Genomic DNA, 20,511 nt, shown 5'->3' with positions numbered 1-20,511 from the left:
TGCCTGTGTCTCTGCACCACCACCCGCCCCACCCCCCCACCGCCCACCACGCCCCCCCCCCCCCCCCCCCCCGTCTCTCATGAATAAATAATAAATGAAATCTTTAAAATAAAAAAATAGTCAATTTAAATAATACTGTACTACAACTAGTCAAGTGTAAATCTAATCAATAAAAAGCAGTCTTACCTGTATGACGTAGATCTAATGTTGCTGTTACAGATGCTTCAGAACAGTGTTTTTCACTATAATTACACCCATGATTAATTTCTCTAGCACTTCCCTCAGTAGGCAGATTTAAACTGCATATTCTGGGATTACTTTTTAACTGGAGAAAGGTATTCGGACTTCCAACAACCTAAAAGAAGGAAATATGTATTTAATGCAGAAATTAAATCTAATTGCCTTTATTTTACATAACAAATTCCTAATTTAAAATACAAACTAGGGATCCCTGGGTGGCTCAGCAGTTTAGCGGCCTGCCTTTGGCCTGGGGCACGATCCTGGAGTCCAGGGTTCAGGGCTCCCTGCATGGAGCCTGCTGCTCCCTCCTCCTGTGTCTCTGCCTCCCCCTCCCATGTCTGTCATAAATAAATAAATAAATTTTTTTAAAAAAATAAAATAAAATACAAACTACCAGTTTCTATCTTAATTAGGGAATAGATATTTTAAAATAAATTTAAAATCCAACTTTTATTATTAAACTAGTTTTAATTATGTTATAAAAGCTTAAAGACACACTAGAATGAAAATTATAGTGTATGCTAAACAACGTATCAGAAGAGTTTTTCTTTTCAGAAGAGTTTTTAAACATGTCATAACATACCATTCTCAGAGTCAATTGCTTTTATCTTGCCAAATTTCTCAATATTAAAATCAATACTTAAATATTTTGCATTCTTTATGTGATATAGTGGTACTGTCACTACATCATTTATAGAGACAAATACTAAACTGTTTACCAATGAAAAGATATTCCTGGGATCGGCATCAAAATAATGAGTAAGTTGCACCAAAATAACGAGATACCTAGAAATAAATCTAACCAAAGAGACGAAAGACCTGTACTCTGAGAACTATGGAACAATGAAAGAAATTGAAGACAACACAAAGACATGGAAAAACATTCCATGCTCTTGGACAGAAGAACAAATACTGTTAAAATGTCTGTGCTACCCACAGCAATCTATATACATTTAATGCAATCCCCAACAAAATATCAAAAGTATTTTTCACAGAACTAAAACAAACAACCCCAAAATTTGTATGAACTACAAAAGACCCCAAATAGCCAAAGCAATCTTGAAAAAGAAAAGGAGAGCTAGAGGCATCACAATTTCAGACTTCAACTTATATTACAAAGCTATAGTAATCAAAATAGTATTGTACTGGGCAGCCTGGGTGGCTCAGCGGTCTAAGCGCCTGCCTTCCACCCAGGGTGTGATCCTGGGGTCCCAGGATCGAGTGCCGCGTCGGGCTCCCTGCATGGAGCCTGCTTCTCCCTCTGCCTGTGTTTCTGCCTCTCTCTCTCTGGGTCTCTCAGGAATAAATAAATAAAATCTTTTTTAAAAATTTAAAAAAAGAAATCTTTAAAAAAATTTTTTAATTTAAAAAATTTAAAAAATTAAAAAAATAGTACTGTCCTGGCACAAAAACAGACACATAGATCAATGGAACAGAATAGAAAATCCAGACCATAAATCCACAACTATATGGTCAATTAATCTTCAACAAAGCAGAAAAGAATATCTAGTGGGGAAAAAAGACTGTCTCTTCAACAAATGGTATTGAGAAAATTGGACAACATGCAGAAGAATGAAATTGGACCACTTTCTTACACCATACACAAAAATAAATTCAAAATGGAGGGGCACCTGGATGGCTCAGTAGGTTAAGTGTCTGACTTGATTTCAGTTTAAGTCATGACCTCAGGTTTCTGATATTGAGCCTGCATCGGGCTCCACACCCAGCTTAAGTCTCTCTCTCTCTCTCTCTCTCTCTCTGCCCCTTTCCCTTTATAAAAAATAGATTAAAGACCTAAATGTGAAACCTGAAACCATAAAAATCCTGGAAGATAGCACAGGCAGTAATTTCTCTGACATCAGCCATAGAAATTATTTCTAGACAGGTCCCTGAGGCAAGGGAAACAGAAGCAAAAATAAATCAGGACTAAATCAAAATAAAAAGCTTCTGTACAGCAAATGATACAACCAACAAAACTAAAAGGCAACCTAAAGAGAGAGTGACAATATTTGCAAATGACATCCAATAAAGGGTTAGCACCCAAAATATATAAAAAACTAAAACAATACCCCAAAAACAAATATTCCAATTAAGAAATGGGCAGAAGGCATGAACAGACATTTCTCCAAGGAAAACATCCAGATAACCAATAGACACGTGAAAAGATGGTCATTATCACTCATCATCAGGGAAACGCAAATCAAAACTACAATGAGACATCACATCACACCTGTCACAATGGCTATATCAACCACAAAAGAAACAACAGATGTTGGCCAGGATGTGAAGAAAAAAGGAACCCTGTTGGGAATGCAAGCTGGTGCAGCCATTGTGAAAAACAATATGAAGCTTCCTCAAAAAGTTAAAAATAGGGATGCCTGGGTGGCTCAGTCAGTTAAGCATCTCCCTTCGGCTCAGGTCATGATCTCAGGATCCTGGAATCAACCCCAACATCAGGCTCTGCACTCAGCAGGGAGTCTGCTTCTCCCTCTGCCTCTCCCACCGACTCATGTGCTCATGCTCTCTCCCTCGCTTGCTCTCTCAAATAAATAAATAAAATATTTTGGGGATCCCTGGGTGTCTCAGTGGTTTGGCACCTGCCTTCAGCCCAGGGCGTGATCCTGGAGACTCAGGATAGAGTCCCACATCGGGCTCCCCGCAGGCCTGCTTCTTCCTCTGCCTGTGTCTCTGCCTCTCTCTCTGTCTCATGAATTAATAAGTAAAAATCTTAATAAATAAAAATCTTAATAAATAAACTGTTAAAAATAATTAAAAAATAAAATAAAATCTTTTTTAAAAAAATTAAAAATAGAACTACCCTATGATCCAGCAATTGTACTACTAAGTATTTACCTGAAGAATACAGAAACACTAATTCAAAGGGATACATGCCCCCTGTGTTTATAGTTGCATTATTTACAACAGCCAAGAGAGATGGAAGCATCCCAAGTGTCCATCAACTGATGAATGGATAAGAAAGACATGGTAAATATACATATTTAATATATTAATATTTAATATTAGATGTTTTATATGTATAATGGAATATTATTCAGCCATGAAAAAGAATGAAATCTTGCCATTTGCTACAACATGGATAGAAAGTATAAAGCTAAGTGAATAAGTCAAAGAAGCACAAATACCACACGATTTCACTCATACGTGGAATTTAAGAAACAAATGAGCAAAGGAGAATAAAAAGAGTAACAGAAAAAGCAAGAAACAAACTCTTGACTGTAGAGGACAAACTGTTACCAGAGGGAGGTAGAAGGGGATGGGTAAAATAGATGATGGGGATTAAGGAATATATACGTCATGATGAGCACTGCCTTATTAAATTAAAAACTTCAAGGGCAACTGGCTGGCTTATTCAGTGAAGCATGCGACTCTTAATCTCAGGGTTGTAAATTTGAGCCCCATGTTGAGTGGAGAGATTACTAAAAAATAAAATATTTAAAACTAAAAACTTTCAAAAAAAATGAGTAGTGAGGAACTGGGGAGGGAGATGAAGAAACAACATGAATTGACAACTTTGAAGCTAAATAATGGTACATAGGGTTTTCTTTTTAAATATATATATGCCATTTTTTCTATTTTTGTATATGTATTAGTTTTCTATAGCTGCTGTAACCAATTACCACAAACTTAGTTGCTCAAACAATGCAAAGCTATCATTTTGCAATACTGCATGTTAGAACTCTGACTTGGATCTTAGTGGGCTAAAATCAAGGGAATCAGTAGGGATGCACCCCATTCTGAAAGCTCTAGGTGAGATTATTTCCTTGTCTTTGCAAACTTTTAAGTCATCCACATCCTCCATCCTCAAAGCCAGCTACTCTGCCTCTCTCTGACTCTGGTTCCATAACCACATCTCTCTAACACTCTATTCTGTCTCCCTTTTCCACTTTTAAGAACCTTTGTCATTATGTTGGACACATCCAGATAATTCAGGATAACCTCCCCATCTCAGGGTCTTTAACAGTAATCACGTAGTCCAATTTCCTTTTCCCATATAAGATAACTTATCCAGTTTCCAAGGACTAAAACGTGGATGTTTCCAAAGATCCATTTTTCTGCCTACTAGAGTATACGTTTAAATTTAAGATTTTAGAGAGAGAGCAAGCAAATGAATAGATTCTGACTCCTATATTATTCAATGAATTACCACCAATTAGCATATTTGACAGTTTGTTCCAGATTTTTTATTTATCAGACCAAACAAGTAAAAACCCCTGAAGGAATTAAAACAATACTATTTTAGTGTGGATTAACTCAACCTAAGATGAGAAATCATTTTTTTTAATAAATTCTGGAGATCTATTTTTTTTTTTTAGATTTTATTTATTTATTCATGACAGACACAGAGAGAGAGAGAGAGAGAGAGAGAGAAAGGCAGAGACACAGGCAGAGGGAGAAGCAGGCTCCATGCAGGGAGCCTGACATGGGATTTGATCCCGGGTCTCCAGGATATCACCCAGTGCCAAACCGCTGGGCCACTGGGGCTGCCTGAGAAATTATTTAAGAACAAAAATTTACAGGACACCTGGGTGGCTCAGTGGTTGAGTGTCTGCCTTTGGCTTAGAGTGTGATCCGGGTCCAGGGATCCAGTCCCATGTCAGGCTCCCCGCAGGGAGCCTGCTTCTCCCTCTGCCTGTGTCTCTGCCTCTCTCTGTGTCTCTCATGAATAAATAAATAAAATCTTTTTTAAAAAATTAGGAATTAGACTAAGGAGAAGATAGAGTTAACTGTTAAAGGCTTCTCATGTTACCTTGCTTAAAATAGCTGTATAGCTTCAAAAATGCCTACCTCAAAAATGCCCACTGCTTAAAAATATCTATTTAGTTTCCTGATAGAATTAAAAAAAGAAAGGAGTAAATCAATGGTTTTGGTCTCAAATTAGTCCTTGGAAACTACATCAAAAAATAAACCCTAAGACAAGGGTGTCAAAATGATTCATGGGTAAATAAGTTTTCTTAACATCCTGGAGCAACGTGGTATCCACATACAAAAGAATGAAATTGGACCCCTACCTCACACCTCACACACAAAAATGAACTCAAAAAATAGGACACAGACTGAAATGTAAGAAAACTACAAAACTCTTTGAAAAAAATCTGTATGTACAGGGACAGATAACTAGACTTATGATGCGATTATTTGACAATACATACAAATATCAAATAATTATGTTGTATGACTGAATATAAATGTCAATCACACTTCAATAAAAAACAAATTAGTTTGGTTTTTTTTTAAAGAATTTTATTCATTTATTCATGAGAGACACAGAGAGAGGCAGAGACACAGGCAGAGGGAGAAGCAGGCTCCCTGCGGGGAGCCCGACATGGGACTCGATCCCGGGTCTCCAGGATCATGCCCTGGGCCGAAGGTGGCACTAAATCGCTGAGCCACCTGGGCTGCCCTGGTTTTTTTGTTTTTTGTTTTTTGTTTTTTAAGATTTTCTTTTTAGGTAATCTCCACACCTAACATGGGACTCAAACTCATGACCCTGAAATCAAGAATCACATCCTCTACTAACTAAACCAGCAAGGCACCCAGAACAAATTAATAAAAAAAAAAAAAAATACAGGGGCACCTGGATGGCTCAGTTAGTTAAACATCTGACTCTTGGTTTCAGCTCTGGTCATGATCTGAGGGTTGTGAGATCAAGTCCCATGTCTGGGAGATGAGCTGCTTAAGATTCTCTCTCCCCCTCTCCTTCTGCCCCTCATGCCTCTCTCTCTAAAAAACAAATAAATAAATAAATATAAATAAATAAATAAATAAATAAGTAAGTAAATAAATAAATAAATAAATAAAATAAAGGAGTAACTCTTCATGACCTTCTTAGATATAATACCAAAGTCATAAGTATCAATACCAAAAAAAAATTAGATAAATCAGACTTAATCAAAATTTAAAACTTCTGTGTTGCAAATGATGCTCTCAAAAAAGTGAATAACCAACAGAATTGGATAAAATATTTGCAAATAATATATCTTGATAAGGGACCTGTATCTAGATTTTTTTTTTTTTTTAATAACATTTGGGGGGCACCTGGGTGGCTCAGTCAGTTAAGTGTCTGCCTCCAACTCAGGTCATGATCCCATGCTGGGCTCCCTGCTCACCGGCCAGAAGTCTGCTTTTCCCTCTCCCTCTGCCCCTGCCCCCTTCTTATGCACTCTCTCTCAAATAAATAAAATCTTAAAAAAAAAAAAAAAAAAAACTGAATTCTCTTAAAAAAAAAAGAAAAGCAAATAATACAATTTTACAAAAGGTCAAAGGATCTGAGGGCACCTGGGTGGCTCAGCTGCTTAAGCATCTAACTCTTGGTTAAGACTCAGGTCACAATCTCAGAGTCCTGAGATTGAGCCCTGCATTGGGGTCAAGCTCCATGTTAAACACAGAGTCTGCTTGAAAGTCTGTTTCTCTCTCTTTCTCTCTCTGCCCTTCTCTCCCTCCCTCTCTAAAATCAATAAAAAAATATTTAAGGGATCCCTGGGTGGCGCAGCGGTTTGGCGCCTGCCTTTGGCCCAGGGCGCGATCCTGGAGACCCGGGATCGAATCCCACATCGGGCTCCCGGTGCATGGAGCCTGCTTCTCCCTCTGCCTGTGTCTCTGCCTCTCTCTCTCTCTCTCTCTCTCTCTCTCTGACTATCATAAATAAATTAAAAAAATATATATTTAAAAAATACACACAGAGGTCAAAGGATCTGAATAGTTCAAATATAAACAAATGGCCAATAAGCACATGTAAAGATGCTCAATAACATTAGCCATCAGAGACACACAAATCAAAACCACAATTAAGACTTTCCTTCACCCACTAGAATGGCTACAATCAAAAAGATAATGTGTTGACAATAATGTGGAGAAATTGAAACCCTCATACATTGATGGCAGGAACAAAAACACCACCTTGGAAAAGAGTCTGGCAGTTCATTAATGAAAGGTTAAACACAGAGTTATCACATGATTTGGCAATTCTACATCTAGGAATGTACCCAAGAAAAATGAAAACACATGTCTACACGAAAACTTATACACAAATGTTCACAAGCATTACTAGTAATAACTCATGATTTGAAAAGTGGAAACAGTCCAAATGCCTGTCACCTGACAGAGATGGTGCATTAATAAATAAGAGATGGTGTATCATACAGTAAGGTAGGCAGAGTAATGCTGCCCAAAGATGTCTATGTTAATCCCCAGATTCTGTGAATATGTTACAAGGCAAAAGAATTTTGCAGATGTGATTTAGATGTGCTTACAGTAATCTCTCCTGAAATGGACGGACTGTCCTGGCTGACCCAGGTTGGCCCAATCTAATCAAATGATACCCAGTTTGAGAGAACCACACACATGGTAACACGGGAACTGACAGTGTCATTGCTGCCTTTGAAAATAAAAGAGAAAAAAAAAAATACAGATGGGCCTATCAAACCTAGAAAAGGCAAAGGAAACAATCTCCCCCTAACGCCTCCAGATGTGAGTACAGCTCTGCCAACACTTTTGCAAATATCTTCTCCCATTCCATAGGCTGCCTTTTAGTTTCATTGATTATTTCCATTGCTGTGCAGAAGCTTTTCATCTTGATCAAGTTCCAATAGTTCATTTTTGCTTTTATCTCCCCTGCCTCCAGAGACATCTAGTAAGAAGTTGTTTGGCCAAGGTCACAGAGGTTGCTGCCTCTGTTCTCCTCTAGGACTTTGAGGGATTCCTATCTCACATTTAGGTCTTTCATCCATTTTCAATTTATTTTTGTGTTTGGTGTAAGAAAGTGGTCCAGTTTCACTCCTTTGCATGTTGCTGTCCCAACACCATTTGTTGAAGAGACTGTCTTTTTTCCATTGGATATTGTTTCCTGCTTCGTCAAATATTAGTTGACCATAGACTTGAGGGTCCATTTCTGGGTTCTCTATTCTGTTCCACTGATCTGTCTGCTGTTGTGCCAGTACCACACATTCTTAAGGATCACAGCTTTGTAGTACAGCTTGAAGTCCCGAATTGTGATGCCTACAGCTTTGGGGGTTTTTTTTTTTTTCTTTTTTTAAGATTTTATTTACCTGAGAGAGAAAAAGAGCAGAGGCAGAGGGACAAGCAGACCCCCTCCCTACTGAGCAGCAAGCCCACCACAGGGCCTGACCCCAGGACCCTGGGATCATGACTTGAGCAAAAGGCAGCCACTTAACCAACTGAGCCACCCAGGTGCCCCTGGTTTTCTTTTTCAACATCACTTTGGCTATTCAGGGTCTTTTCTGATTCCATACAAATTCTACAACTGTTTGTTCTAGCTCTGTGAAAAATGCTGGTGTTATTTTGATTAAGGACTGCATTGAATGGGTACGTAGAATGGACATTTTAACAGTATCTGTTATTCCCATCCATGAGCATGGAATGTTTTTGTTTGTGTCTTCTTCAATTTCTTTTAAAAGTGTTCTATAGTTTGTTTTGTTTTGTTTTGTTTTAAAGTGTTCTATAGTTTTCAGAGTAGAGATCCTTTGCCTCCTTGGTTAGATTTATTCCTAGGTATCTTATGGTTCTTGATACAATTGTAAATGGGATCAGTTCCTTGATTTCTCTTTCTGCTACTTCATTATTAGTGTACATAAATGCAACAGATTTCTGAACACTGATTTTATATCCTACAACTTTGCTGAATTCATTCATCAGTTACAGCAATTTTTTGTGCAGTCTTTCAGGTTTCCTAGGCCAACACCTTGATCTTAGCCCAGTAACACCTGTTTTGGACTTCTGACCTACAGAATTATAATAGATTTATGTTCTTTTAAGCCACTAACCTTGTGGTAACTTGTTATAGCAACAATAGAAAACAAATAAATTTGGCAATAAAAAGAAATAGATTATTGATACATGCTAAAAGATGGGTGCCTTGAAAACATTATGCTAACTGGAAAAAAACCAGTCACAAAAAGCTACAAGTATGATGAAGGTATAATTCTATTTATATGAAATGTCTCTAAAAGGCAAATCTACAAAAAAAAAAAAAAGGCAAATCTACAGAGACAGAAAAAGATGAGTGGTTGCAAAGTGCTGAGAGATTTGGAGAAAAGGCGAATGACTGCTAATAGATATGAGGTTTCTTTCTGGAGTGACGAAAATGTTCTGAAATGGATCTTGGTGATCACTGTACAACTCTATGAATACAATAAATACCAATGAATTGTATGGTATGTGAATTGTATCTAATTAAAGCTGCTTTAAAAAAAGTAACCCTGGTTCTTAAAGAACCTAATTTAAAAAAGTAACCTTGGGCCACCTGGGTGGTTCAATGGTTGAGCATCTGCCTTTGGCTCAGGTCGTGGTCCCAGGGTCTGGGATCAAGTCCCGCATCAGGCTCCCTCCGAGGAGCCTGCTTCTCCCTCTGCCTGTATCTCTGCCTCTCCCTGTGTCTCTCATGAGTAAATAAATAAAATCTTTAAAAAAAAAAAGTTATTAAAAAACAGAAACCTATATTTTCTTTTTACATTGTCACCAAAATTCTAAAGAAACGTATGATAAAACACACACACGCAGACCCAAAACACTGACCCAAAAATTGGTAGACCTTTTTAACAAAAAGACAATTAAAACAATCCATTAAAAATCAGGCAAAGAACTTGAATAGATATTTCTCCAAAGAAGACATACAAATAGCCAATAAGCACATGAAAGGATGCTCAGCATCACTATTCATAAGAGAAATGCAAATCAAAACTACCATAAACTACCACTCACACCTACTAGGATGTCTACAACCGAAATAAAACAAAACAGAAAAAAATAACAAGTTGCTGAGTGTGGAGAAACCAGAACCCTGACACATCACTCGTGGGAATGTAAAACAGAGTGGCAGCAGTTGCAGAAAACAGTTTGGTAGTTCTTCAAAAAGTTAAATGTAGAATTCCATACGACCCAGCAATTCCACTCCTAGAAAAATGAACACAGGGACTCAAATAGAAACTTGTATGCCTATGCTCACAGCAGCATTATTCACAACAGCCAAAAAGTGAAAACAACCCAACTATCCATCAAAAAATGAATGGGCAGCCCGGTGGCTCAGCAGTTTAGCGCCGCCTTCAGCCCAGGGCATGATCCTGAAGACCCAGGATCGAGTCCCACATCAGGCTCCCCCACAGGAGCCTGCTTCTCCCTCTGCCTGTGTCTCTGCCTCTCTCTCTCTCTCTCTTTCTCTCTCTGTCTCTCATGAATAAATAAATAAAATCTTTTAAAAAAATGGATAAACAAAATGCCGTATATAGACACAAATGAATGTTATTCAACCACACAAAACTGAAGTTCTGACACACATCGTAACACAGATGAAACTTGAAAACATTATGCTCAGTGAAATAGGCCAGAAACAAAAGGGCAAATTATTTTATGATTCCACTTACATGAAGTAACTAGAAGTCAAATTCATGAAGAGAAATAATACAATAGGGATACAAGGAGGCAGGTAAAGGAGAGAATAGAGAATTCCTGTTGAATGGTTATAGTTTGGGTAATGAAAACGTTTCCTACTGAAATCAGTGGTGATGGTTGCACAACACTGTGAGTATAATTAATGCCACTTATTTGCAAACTTAAAAATGGTTTTTAGGTTGGTGGTGACTGAAGTTAATATCATAAGCATGATACACTGTAATTGTCAGATCACTATGTTGCACACCAGAAATTAATATCCTATGTCAACTACAACAAACATAAAGGAGAGGGGAAAAAAGATTTGTAGACTTTAATCCCCATACCACAAATGGATCAGAAAACAGTAGCAGGAGGAAATGTGAACTGCCCATTTTATATACCTTCTATATACCTTTATATACCATCTTCATGGATAGGACCTTTGTCCAAAAACAATCCTTTCTCTTAGTAGTAAACAACATATAATAAGACTGATATACGGGCACCTGGCTGTTGGTAGGGTACCTGACTCTTGATCTTGAGTTCATGAGTCCAAGCCTCCTATTGGGCATAGAGCTTATTTTAAAAAAGGGGGGGGGGGGGCTGGGAAGACTGCTTTAAGCATTTACTTTTTATAGACAAAATGCAAGGAAACAGGGGCACCTGGCTGGCTCAGTCAATGGAGCATGTGACTCTTGATCTTGCCATTGTGAGTTCAAGCCCCACACTGGGGGGGGGGGGGGGGGAGGACAAATGAAACATCCAGATTGATACACATCATTACTTACATATGTTGAATCCTTAAATATCCTTACTAAAAAATTTTTTAAGATTTTTTAAATGTTTTATTTAAATTCAATTTAGTTAACATATACTGTATTATTAGTTATGGGGGTACAATTTAGTGATTCATCAGGTGCATATAACACCCAGGGCTGATTCCATCAAATGCCCTCCTTAATGCCCATCACCCAGTGACCCTATTCCCACCCCCACCCCCATCAACACCCCTCCAGCAACCCTCAGTTTCCTAGAGTTGAGTCTCTTATGGTTTGCCTCCCCGTTTTTATCTTATTTTCCTTTTCCTTCCCTCCCCCTATGTTCATCAGTTTTTTTCTTAAGTTCCACAAGTGAAATCATATGGTATTTGTCTTTTCCTTATTTTGCTTAGCGTAATTCCCTCTAGTTCCATCCACAAAATTTTATTTTTAAGTAATCTCTATACCCAACATGAGGCTTGAACTCATAAACTCAGATCAAGAGTAGCATGCTTTTCCAACCAAGCCTTCTGACTCCCCTTCTCTTTTTAAAGATTTTATTTATTCATGAGATGCCCAGAGAGAGAGAGGCAGAGACACAGGCAGAGGGGGAATCAGGCTCCCTACAGGGAGCCCAACTCCGGGACTCCAGGATCACGCCCTGAGCTGAGGGCAGGCACTAAATTGCTGAGCCACCCGGGGATCCCATATGTGGTAACTTTAAAAAGAACACTGGGGATCCCTGGGTGGCGCAGCGGTTTAGTGCCTGCCTTTGGCCCAGGGCGCGATCCTGGAGACCCGGGATCGAGTCCCACATCGGGCTCCCGGTGCATGGAGCCTGCATGTCCCTCTGCCTGTGTCTCTGCCTCTCTCTCTCTCTCTCTGTGACTATCATAAATAAATAAATAAATTTAAAAAAAATAAAATAAAATAAATAAAAAATAAAAAGAACACTGATTACAATAATTTATTTTTATGAGAATATCTACCTTGTCCCTCACAGAGGTATTTTTTACTATTTATATTTTTAGTATCAACCTGAGCCAAAGGCAGATGCTCAAATGTTGAGCCACCCAGGTGCCCAAGTGTGGTTTGTGTTTTGTTTTTTTTTTAAGATTTTATTTATTTATTCACGAGAGACACAGAGAGAGAGGCAGAGACACAGGCAGAGGGAGAAGCAGGCTCCCTGCAGGGAGCCCAATGTGGGACTCGATCCCAGGACCCTGGAGTCACGCCCTGGACTGAAGGCAGCACTAAACCACTGAGCCACCCGGGGCTGCCCCAAGTACTGTTAACTTAAGTCACATGTCTTTTTTTAAAAAGTGCGTGCTTCTCTATATTATGCTTCCTTTATTTTTTTTTTTTTACCTCAATTAATTTTACATCAGGACTCATCTTTGTAATCCCTTCATCTGGACTTGGATTACTTCTCGCTGGTGGTATGAATTTTAGTTTTTTGAGGGGATTCCCCTGCAACTGACTTGGCGCTGCAGACCGTCTCATATTCTATTCAGCAGTAGGGACCTAAAAAATACCCAAAACACAGATCACCTATGCATCTGATAGAATTGACTCAAATAGGAAAACAGTTCATCACTACAACCGTATCTTTAAAAATACAGTAAGAGACTAAATATGCCAAAAAGCCTTAAAATATAAGTTTAACAGCCAGTAAGATTTTATTTTCATCACAAAGGGCTCCTGTAAGGAATCGAGGACTTAAGCAGGATGCTGTAAACGTGAGCCCGCATGTTAGAGAATGCGAGAGGGGCCCCGTGTCCCCGAGGCCGCCAGGGCGCAAGCATTACCCCTCTGCGCGCAGGAGGAGCCAGGAGGAGCCGAGGGCCAGCCGCTGACCCCGCCCTCCGCCTTCCACCCCCCAGCAGCGGGCCCGTGACACCGGTGGCTCCTGACCGCGCCGCCCACGGTGCCCACACACGTAGGGGGGGTCCCGACCCTGCCCGCCCCGCGGGCCAACTCGGGAGGCCCCGGCAAACAGCCCAGCACCGGGGCGGGAGGGCGAGGCCCCGCAGGGAGGCCCCGCTGGGAGACCCCCCCGGCCCGCGGTCGCCCGTCCCTGGAGCCGGTGCACCGCCACGACCCTGCTGCCACCCGGGCCACGCGGGGGGGAGGGGGGCACCCCACCCGACACCCCCGACCCCGACACCCTCACTCTTCAGCCCCGGCCCCAGCTCGCCCCCGATCCCTCCCACCCGATGCTCCTGGCCCGGGACCGCACACTCCAACTCCGGCCCCGACACTGCCTTGACCCCCTCCGGCCGCGCCCCTGACCCCGACCCCATCCCCATCCCCGACACCGACGACCCGGACGCCCCACCCCCCCTCGCACTTTAGCTCTGATCCCGACCCCGACCCCCATCCCTCCCGACCCCGACCCCCATCCCTCCCGATCCCCAACCCTGCCCGCCTCGCATTCCCACTCCATCCCCCCACTCCGACTCCCACCGCCCGCCCCCGACTCCCCCCCGCCCCCCCGCAGACTTTCGCTCCGCCCCCGGCCCGACCCGCGTTCTAGCTCTGCCCCCACTCGCCCCGCCCCCTTTAGCTCCGCCCCTGACCATGACCGCCCGCAGACTTCAGCTCCGCCCCACCCTCCCCCTTAGCTCCATCCGACCCCGCCCCGCATCTTATATCCGCCCCAACCCGCACCCGCATTTAGCTCCGCCCCCACTCGCCCCCACCCTCTTCAGCTCCGTCCCCCCGCCCCCGCCCCCTTTAGCTCGGCCCCCACCCTCCCCTCACACTCTAGCTCCGCCCCCATTCGGCCCCGCCCCTTCCCCTTCAGCTCCGTCCCCCGACGCTCCGCACCCCTCCTCCTCCCCTCCTCCCCCCCGCCGCCCCACCGCCTTCCTTCCCTCCGCCCCCACTCGGCCCCTCACTCTAGCTCCGCCCCCGCTCGGCCCCTCCTCTAGCTCCGCCCCCACTCTCCCCTCACTCTAGCTCCGCCCCCACTCTCCCCTCACTCTAGCTCCGTCCCCACTCTCCCCTCACTCTAGCTCCGCCCCCACTCGGCCCCTCACTCTAGCTCCGCTCCCACTCGGCCCCTCCCCTAGCTCCGCCCCCACTCGGCCCCTCCTCTAGCTCCGCCCCCACTCGGCCCCTCCTCTAGCTCCGCCCCCACTCTCTCCTCACTCTAGCTCCGCCCCCCTCTCCCCTCACACTCTAGCTCCGCCCCCACTCTCCCCTCACTCTAGCTCCGCCCCCACCCGGCCCCTCACTCTAGCTCCGCCCCCACTCGGCCCCTTCTAGCTCCGCCCCCACTCGGCCCCTCACTCTAGCTCCGCCCCTACTCGGCCCCTCACTCTAGCTCCGCCCCCCTCTCCCCTCACACTCTAGCTCCGCCCCCACTCGGCCCCTCACACTCTAGCTCCGCCCCCACTCGGCCCCTCACTCTAGCTCCGCCCCCCTCTCCCCCACACTCTAGCTCCGCCCCCACTCGGCCCCGCCCCTTCCCCTTCAGCTCCGTCCCCCGTCGCTCCGCACCCCTCCCCCTCCCCACGCCGCCCCGCCGCCTTCCTTCCCTCCGCCCCCGCAGGCCCCCTTCGGCGCCCCTCCCCACGCCGTCCCGCACAGGCCGCCGCAGTCCCCCAAGCCGCCCCCTCCGAGTACGTACTGGCGAAGATCCCACAGAAGCCGCGCGTCCCAGCAAGACAGCCGGCGCCCGAGGTCCGGTCACCTCCCGGAGGTTAAGGCTCCCGCCTCCGAGGAGCCTATAGCGGGCGAGCCGGCCGCGCACGCGCACTGCCCTCCGCCGGCTCCGCTTGCACGACCTCGACTGCGCATGCGCGTGTCTCTGCGCGGCCCGGTAAGCGCCTGTGGTCCGGGTCAGAGGTGTGGTCCTGCTCCAAAATATTTACTTGGAAAAAATATTTCTTTCCTTATTGATGGCCTACTGTCACTCGCTATAGGAGCTGAGGATACAGACCTCATCTTAGAGCAGATCACACAGCTTAAATCTGGAACGTCGACACAGGTGTGTTCGCTGCAGGTGGATGGTCTGTGCTTGGAGAAACGGTATGCAAAGTACTTGCCCGCTCAGCGCCTGAATCGTGCAGCATGTTAGGAATGAAGTGACTTTAGCAATGTTGTTAAAATAATACAGGCCCTTAAATTGCCTGGCACAAATCGGCAAACTAACAATGGTCTGATACCCTTTAATATAGTGACAAGGCAAGGAAATAGACAGGTCCTAGGCCTTTAATGCAAAAGTATCTCCAGGAGCACCTGGGTGGCTCAGTTGGTTAAGCCTCCGACTCTTGGTTTCAGCTCCTGTCATTGAGACCTCTGAGTTCCCTGCTCACCCACTCATGCTTGCTCTGCCTCTCAAAGAAATAAAATCTGTATTTTTTAAAAAGTATCTCCAAACCGTGTCACTGTATGATCTATGAGAATACTCCAGTTTAATTAAACAAAACACTTAGAAATGCGTGAACAGGGGCATCTGGGTGGCTCAGTAGGTTGCACACTGGACTCTTGATGTCAGCTTAGGTCTTGATCTCAGGGTTATGAGGTCAAAGCCCACATTGGGCATGTTGGCTGTGCAGCCTACTTAAAATATGTGAATACAATTTTCATCATTCAGCTTGATTTTCAAAAGCCATTAGTTCTAGGGGTGCCTGGGTGGCTCAGATGGTTAAGCATCTCATTCATGATTACAGCTCAGGCCATGGTCTCGGGTTTAGAGATCAAACCCCATGTTGAAGGCTAAGCACCAGGCTATTTTTAAGACTCTCTCCTCTCTGTACTTCTCCCCGGTTATACTCTCTCTCAAAAAAAAAAGCCATTTACTCTAAAATGTGAAAAATTACAGAAGACTGCTTACCACACTGTACTAGAGAAGGTATCATTTTTAAGATTTTTTATATTATTTTATTTTTAAGGAAATATGCACAGTATGGGACTTGAACTCAGACCTTGGGATCAAGAATCACATGCTCTACCAACTGCTAGCCATGTGGCCCTGTATCATTTTTTTACAGACTAAATTGTTATAATTTTTTGGTTTTTTATTTTAGCAAAATTAGTGTTTTAAATAAAGATATTGAGTCGTATAACAGCAAACATTAGGGTTATTTTTGTACAATAAAGATAACGACAAACAGGGATGCCTGGGTGGCTCAGCGGTTGAGCTTCTGCCTTCAGCTCAGGGCGTGGTCCTGGGGTCTCAGGATCGAGTCCTGCATTGGGCTCCCTGCATGGAGCCTGCTTCCCCCTCTGCCTGTGTCTCTGCCTCTCTCTGTGTCTCTCATGAATAAATAAATAAAATCTTTAAAAAAAAAGATTACGACAAACAGCAAAATTATAACTGACAAATATAATCCAAAAGAAGTTTAGTCCTATTCAGAGCACGACAAATAAAATACTTTTCTTTGAAATAGTAAATTTCAAAAGGTTTATTTACAATTTATAGGAATTGTTTATGGGAGAAGAAATCAATCTCACTTTTTATTCTTTCTAATAAAAATTATGAAATATTTATTTTACTTATTTTATGATATTAAATAAAGGTGGGCTGGGAAAAAAAGGCTATGAAAGATATCTGTCACTTTAATGACAAGAATATAACTATTTCTCAATACTAACATATCTTATTACATAAATGAATGGTTTGTAATTTTCTGCATTTCAATCACAAAGTCCATTGACCCCAGGATCATTCCCTGGGCGAAGGAAGGGCTAAACTGCTGAGCCACGTGGGCTGCCCTGTTTATTGAAAATTTTAAAAAGAAGATAACAAAGGATAATGACCACAATGGCGTGGGGGTGCAGGTAATATCAAGAGCTCAGTTTGAGTTTGTCAAATTTGAGGTGATTACTAGACATCTGGTGGAGATGTCAAGATGCAAATCTGGGTGTCAGGACAGCTCTGGATTGGGAATTTAAAGGAATCAGTATGTAGGGATGCCTGGGTGGTTCATCTGTTGAGCCGCTGCCTTTGGCCCAGGGCGTGACCCCGGGGTCCTGCGTACAAGTTCCATATCAGGCTCCTTGCAGGGAGCCTGCTTCTCCCTCTGCCTGTGTCATTGCTTCTCTCTCTCTCTCTCTCTCTCTCTGTCTATCTGTCTGTCTCTCATGAATAAATGAAATCTTTAAAAAAAAAAAAAAGAATCAACATGTAGAGATGCTATTTAAAGTCGTGACACTGAATGAAGAGAGTGCAATAAAAAATCTTCATTCGGGAGACAGATATCTATGGAAACAAATATTTTGATAAATTTTAGTTAATTTCTTTCCCTTCTTTAATCACTGAATAAGTACTGAAATGTTATCACCATTAAATACTTTTTGTAAGGACATTATCCTGTGTCCCCAGGTTCAGTTAACATTAGACCGATCAGAGGTAAAAGTTTCCATAACTCTTGAGTACTGAGTAATGTATAGAATGCGGAATCATTATATTGTACCCCCAAAATTAATATAACACTGTATGTTAGTTAAGCTTCAATAAAAGAATTGTTTTAAGTTTCTGTAACTCTTAATTTTTAATTAATTTTGGATTAATATTAATTGGTTAATGGTAGTATTGGTTAATTGATTAGCCAACACCAACATAAGAGCTGAACATTTCTCCTAGTGGAAGAGTAGAGAGGAAAGGGGGATTTGGAAACATTCTTTCAGTGTGATTACCCTTCTTTTTTAAGTTGTGTTTATTACATTTGTCTTTATTTCATTTGCATAGCCAGTACACTTCATCAATTTTGGACTGCTACTTTTTACTTTAACTCTACAATAAATATCTGTAATAACATTTCTCTTCTGATTCATACTCCCTTCCACATCACACACATTCTGACTCCTGTATTTCAGAATAGATGAGAGAACAGGAGCCCACCAATGATTTAATTTGTTTGTATCACATAGCAAGTTAATAAATGGGAAAGCCAGGCTCTTCCCCTCAGTGGCCTGTGGTGATTTCTGAAAATGGTTCGCTACCCACTTGACCCAGAAAACCCTACAAAATAGCGCAAATCAAGTTCAAATCTTCGTGTTCACTTTAAGAACACATGCAAAACTAAATCAGGCGATCAAGGGTATGCATATTGGAAAAGCCACCAAGTATGTCGAAGATGTCACTTTGCAGAAGCAGTGTGTGCCATTTTTTTTAATTTGAATTCAATTTGCCAACATATATTATAACACCCAGTGCTGACCCCATCAAGTGTGTGCCATTTCTGTTGCTACAATGGGGCAGGTGGTAGGCGTGCCCAGGCCAAACAGTGGGCCTGGGCACAGGGTTGGTGGCCCAAAAAAGAGTGCTCAATTTTTACTGTGCATGCTTAAAAATTCAGAGAGTAATGTTGAACTTACGGGTTTAGATGTAGATTGGTCATTGAGCACATCCAGGTTAACAGAGCCCCCAAGACGCAGCATAGAACTTACCAGGCTTATGATCAGATTAACCCATACGTGAGCTCTCGCCGCCACCTAGAGATGATCCTTTCTGAAAAAGAGCAGATTGTTCCTAAACCAGAAGAGGAGGTTGCACAGAAAGAAACCCCCAAAAGAAACTGAAGAAACAAAAACTTACAGCTCGGGAGCAAATTCGGCATAAAGTAAATGCAAATAAAAGTAAAAACAGGAAAAAAAAATGCAAGGGAGAGCCAGTATTAGTGCCTAGCTTTTATAATTTCTGTTTTTTCTGCCTTTTCATCAAAATGAGTTTTGGAGATAACGTTGTTGAACAATTTTTTAAAGTTCCACATGCTTAGTTTTGGATCATGTTTGTTCTACGTGACTTTGGCTTACCGATGAACTCTTTCTGATTCCTCATTTAAAGGAAACGGACTGGGATCCCTGGGTGGCACAGCAGTTTGGCGCCTGCCATTGGCCCGGGGCGCGATCCTGGAGACCCGGGATCGAGTCCCACGTCGGGCTCCCTGCATGGAGCCTGCTTCTCTCTCTGCCTGTGTCTCTGCCTCTCTGTCTCTCTGTGTGACTATCATGAATAAATAAATAAAATCTTATAAAAAAAATAATAAAAAAAAGGAAACGGACTAAATAAATAAATAAATAAAATAAAATAAAATAAAATAAATAAAATAAAATAAAATAAAAAATAAAATAAAGGAAACGGACTTCAGAGGACCCTACTGTTGTTCTAGCAGGGCCAGGTGAAATGTTTAGTCGGAAGTAGCAATTGTACTGTTTCTGGGTTCCCAGAACATTGAAAAGCATCACTCCTAGAGTAGGTAACCTAAAGCAGCTTAAGGTTTAAGGGGGTCCATTAGGCCTGCTTTTAGTTCAAGGCTTTAACAAAATATTCCCAAAGCCTCTCTTAGCAAAGAGACCTTCATTTGGAAATAATATACAGCTTGTCGACTCAAATCATTTCAGAGTCATTAACTTGAAAAAAATATAAAATAAAATAGAAAAGGGGCACCTGGCTGGCTCAGTCCAAAAAGCATGCAACTTTTGATCTCAGGGTCATTAGTTCAAGCTTCACATTGAGGGGTAGACTTTCCTTAAAAAAAAAAAAAAAGCATTAACTTGAAAAAATGTAAATACAACTTTTCATTTGGCTATTTTAGTTTTGTCCCTTTGCTTTATTTGTTTTTTCTTTTTTTGTCCTTTGCTTTAAAATGAAAGCCAAGGGGTGCCTGGGTGGCTCAGGTCAGGCTGCCAGCTCCCTGGGGGTCTGCTTCTGCCCTTTCCCTGGCTCATGCTCTCTCTCGCTCTCATTCACTCTCTCAAATAATTTTTTTTTTTAAATGATGGGGATCCCTGGGTGGCTCAGTGGTTTAGCGCCTGCCTTCAGCCCAGGGCGTGATCCTGGAGGCCCCGGGATCAAGTCCCACATCAGGCTCCCTGCGGAGCCTGCTTCTCCCTCTGCCTGTGTCTCTGCCTCTCTGTCTGTCTGTCTCTCTCTCATGAATAAATAAAATCTTTAAAAAATAATAAAAAATTTTTAAAAATTAAAATTAAAAAATGAAAGCCAAGCAACTCAGCATTATTTTTCCCAAATTAATACCTCAAAACTTTATTCCATTTAAAACCCATGAATATATAATATGATAAATATACTAACCATGAATTGGGTCATTAAAAAAATCACGTTTCAAGGATACTTAGGCAGCATGAAACAATG

General features: G+C 42.2%; 1 protein-coding gene and 1 long non-coding RNA gene across 12 annotated transcripts in view; one reads left to right on the top strand and one right to left on the bottom strand.

The window, feature by feature from the left end:
* The window catches only part of RAD54B (RAD54 homolog B), a 102,008-nt gene extending 86,806 nt beyond the window's left edge, over positions 1 to 15,202 (bottom strand). For 4 of the 11 annotated variants that reach the window (XR_011996574.1, XM_072734313.1, XM_072734312.1 and 1 more), the window contains exons 1-3: positions 15,040 to 15,166; positions 12,774 to 12,929; positions 187 to 355 (exon numbers count right to left, since the gene is read on the bottom strand). Coding sequence is in view for 6 of the 11 variants with exons in the window: in XM_072734313.1 (XP_072590414.1) it covers positions 187 to 355; positions 12,774 to 12,908 (304 nt within the window). In the remaining 5 variants the exon portion in view is untranslated. Of the gene's footprint in view, positions 1 to 186; positions 356 to 12,773; positions 12,930 to 15,039 lie in introns of all 11 variants that reach the window. The other 7 variants (XR_011996573.1, XM_026013670.2, XM_026013655.2 and 4 more) reach the window with 6 other exon arrangements.
* Positions 15,141 to 19,343, top strand: LOC140595163 (uncharacterized). Its single transcript, XR_011996575.1, has 3 exons — positions 15,141 to 15,231; positions 15,335 to 15,440; positions 19,204 to 19,343. It is a non-coding gene; the product is annotated as an uncharacterized lncRNA (long non-coding RNA).
* Positions 19,344 to 20,511: the final 1,168 nt, after the last annotated feature.

Source organism: Vulpes vulpes, chromosome 13 (genome assembly GCF_048418805.1).
Source record: "Vulpes vulpes isolate BD-2025 chromosome 13, VulVul3, whole genome shotgun sequence".
NCBI classification, from domain to species: Eukaryota; Metazoa; Chordata; class Mammalia; order Carnivora; family Canidae; genus Vulpes; species Vulpes vulpes.
The sequence above is the reverse complement of the archived record's forward strand: the minus strand, read 5'-3'. Positions and strand labels throughout refer to the sequence as shown.